The sequence below is a fragment of the Salvelinus sp. IW2-2015 genome, unplaced genomic scaffold, assembly GCF_002910315.2.
Source record: "Salvelinus sp. IW2-2015 unplaced genomic scaffold, ASM291031v2 Un_scaffold2679, whole genome shotgun sequence".
Taxonomy (NCBI): Eukaryota; Metazoa; Chordata; class Actinopteri; order Salmoniformes; family Salmonidae; genus Salvelinus; species Salvelinus sp. IW2-2015.
The window spans coordinates 31,673-34,452 of NW_019943985.1; the positions used below are offsets into that span (position 1 = coordinate 31,673).

Consider the following 2,780-nt stretch of genomic DNA (forward strand, 5'->3'; position numbering starts at 1 on the left):
ACACCCTCTCAGTTTTTAGAATTCCTGTTTACCACAAACGCCCGGGACCTACTGAACTGTATAGTAGAGGCACAATGTCCTCCGCTCCTCACTCTCCTATGGTTGCCTGGTTATGTACAAAGGTCAGTGTTGTAGAGCACAGTCTTCAGTCTGGTACTCTGCTGTGTGTGTGGTTTAATGTGCTCCTATTGAGCACAGATACTTTGGTCACTGTCGGGGCAGCGGGAGGACAAAACTAAAGTAGAAAGGTGTCCCATGTTCTTCTCTTGTTGTGTTACTACTACAACTCAAAGTGTCTGTAGAGGTTAGAGAGGTGGGATTCTCCCATGTCCCCAACATCTCACGTAGTTAGCATAGAGAGGTGGGATTCTCCCWTSTCCCCAACATCTCACGTAGTTAGCATAGAGAGGTGGGATTCTCCCWTCTCCCCAACATCTCACGTAGTTAGCATAGAGAGGTGGGATTCTCCCTTCTCCCCAACCACTCATGTAGTTAGCGTACTTTATTTACCCTCACAACACCCATCATTTACCTTGTAGAGGTACTAATTCCGTCAGAGAGGACTGACTCAGAGCAACAGAAAACCACCCTCCTCATCGCTGTACAGTCCGTTGATCAGCAGCTGGTGCTGTCCCTCTCTCCGGTGCTGTTGGCCTGCAGGGTGACTGAACTGACTGCGATTTGGCAGCCGTTGGTGACGTGATTCATGACTTTCTGTTTGAGCTGGGCCACCTGTTCCCTCAGGACCGAGGCGGTGGAGGTCAGGTCACAGTTCTGGGTCTTCAGAACCTTCACCTTCTCCTCTAGCCGGGAGATCCGCTCCAGCTTCCTTTTACGACATTTAGACGCCGCGATCCGGTTACGTAGTTTCTTCCTCTCGGCCTTGATCCTCTCCTGGGTCTCCAGGTCGATGGGAGAGAGGGAGGGAGGGGAGGAGGTGGGGTCCCCGGAAGGGTGGCGTATCTCTGGGACAGTCTGAGGGGCYTCCAYACCCCTGTTGTGGGGATGGTGSGYRCCCTGGCCTCCGGGTCRGTGGGGGCCGTGGCATGGGTAGCCGRCGGGCATCTGGCCCCCTGGGTAGGATGATGATARATGGTTGGGGTGGTTGGGGTTGTAGCTGCTGAGGTTTGTATAGATGGGCAGGTCTCCTGCAGACATGATGTTCCTCTGGTAGGGGCCTTGCATAGAGGAAGAGGGGGACATGGGAGCTCCGACCAGCTGGTTCTGTTTATGGAGATCCGCCAGGGCTTTGACGAACCCATCGGCAAAACCCTCCTGTTCGTTAGTGGCGTTGTTCCGGTACATGAAGGGGTTACCTCCGTTAGGGTTGGGGACAGGAGACGTCGTCACCAAGCCCTGGTTAGACTGGATGATGAGATGCTCGAGTTCAGGGGAGGCCAGCTTCAGAAGATTCATATCTGACAAGCCGCCGGGCATTAACGAGCTGTTTGTGTTGCTGTTAATCCCTCCCAGATTATTAGGATTGATATTGCAGTTGCTCCCCGGCTGGCTTTGTAACAGTTTCAGGCCAGAGCTGCTGTGGGAACCGCCTGAGAAGTTATGCGCCATCTTCTTACTCATCATCTTGTGGCCCTGGTAACGTTGGTAATCTGCATGGTGCTGTCCGAAGTTGTGAGGAACACCTAGAGCCTCGTCGTTGTAGAAAGGGGTTTCCATTTTAGCCGTCATTGACGCAAGGAGACAGAATCTTCATAATCTGATTATTATATAGAGGTTGAAGTGTTCCACCTTCACATTAACTGTGAAGACTTAAGACTTTTGTTCAAAAAATATTCCAATATGAAATCTGCCACCTGTAAGAGTAAAACAAAATAAACGTTGGATATTATAAATGTAATATGTAATTTGAAAAAAAAAAAAAAACATCCAGTAGGCTACATTGTGATATAACTTTATATTGACATGATATGATATACATTACTTCTATGGTTTACAGGAATACAAAACTAGTTTCTCTTTAGCTCAACAAGCAATCTCGACACAGTACGCAGTATTTCGATAACATTCTCCGTGTTGATCATTCGCATTTACGCTGTATCAATCATAATTTATATATTATTGCTTCCGTGGAATACAACCTTACCAATTAATGAAAATGAAACCACTCGTTGTTACTGGGTTCATATTATTTGGGTTGATAGGCTACTATTTACAGTTCTTAATAGTTTCATCCTGTTTTGATACGGTTTGTCATGGGAGACTCCTGGATGTTTAGCTCACAGTTGGATATTGTCACCATTGTTATTTTATCATACAGTAGGCTACATTATAATGACCACTTGCAAGTATAGTGTAACGTAATAATGTTGTTAAAATACATACAATAGGCGAACGTCTCACAATGTCTCACGTATTCACAATGATGACAGGAAAGCCCGTTCAGTGCGATGACAAGTTGATTAGCCTACTAACGTTACGTTTCGAGAAATAACGTCCCCGTGAAACAATCCAGTGACTCAACTCCGGTGATTCGAGTTAATCACAACGATCAACGGTGACACAGAATACCATCCATCGTATGGTAGATGTTACCCACGCACGCTGCCTGTGAGTCGGTCGAGCGTGTGTGTGTGTGTGTGTGTACAGATGATCAATTCAAAATGAATACGATATCCGTGCGTTAAACAAAAAATCTTCCAACAAATTCAGATGGAAAAATTCATATAATCCAGTTTATTCTCTGTAAACTGACATTTGACATAGGAGAAATCGGGCTTCTCTTCCTTCTGCTACTCTCGTTGCCTCTCGTTTCCTCGTCT

General features: G+C 46.6%; 1 protein-coding gene across 1 annotated transcript; it reads right to left on the bottom strand.

Moving 5' to 3' along the window:
• Nucleotides 1–527: 527 nt before the first annotated feature.
• Nucleotides 528–2,538, bottom strand: LOC112074546 (transcription factor Jun-like). Its single transcript, XM_024141701.2, has 2 exons — nucleotides 2,344–2,538; nucleotides 528–1,814 (listed from the first exon to the last, which is right to left on the bottom strand). The coding sequence occupies exon 2, from the start codon at nucleotides 1,687–1,689 to the stop codon at nucleotides 616–618; it is 1,074 nt and encodes a 357-aa protein (XP_023997469.1). The 5' UTR covers nucleotides 1,690–1,814; nucleotides 2,344–2,538; the 3' UTR covers nucleotides 528–615.
• Between the last annotated feature and the right edge of the window lie 242 nt (nucleotides 2,539–2,780).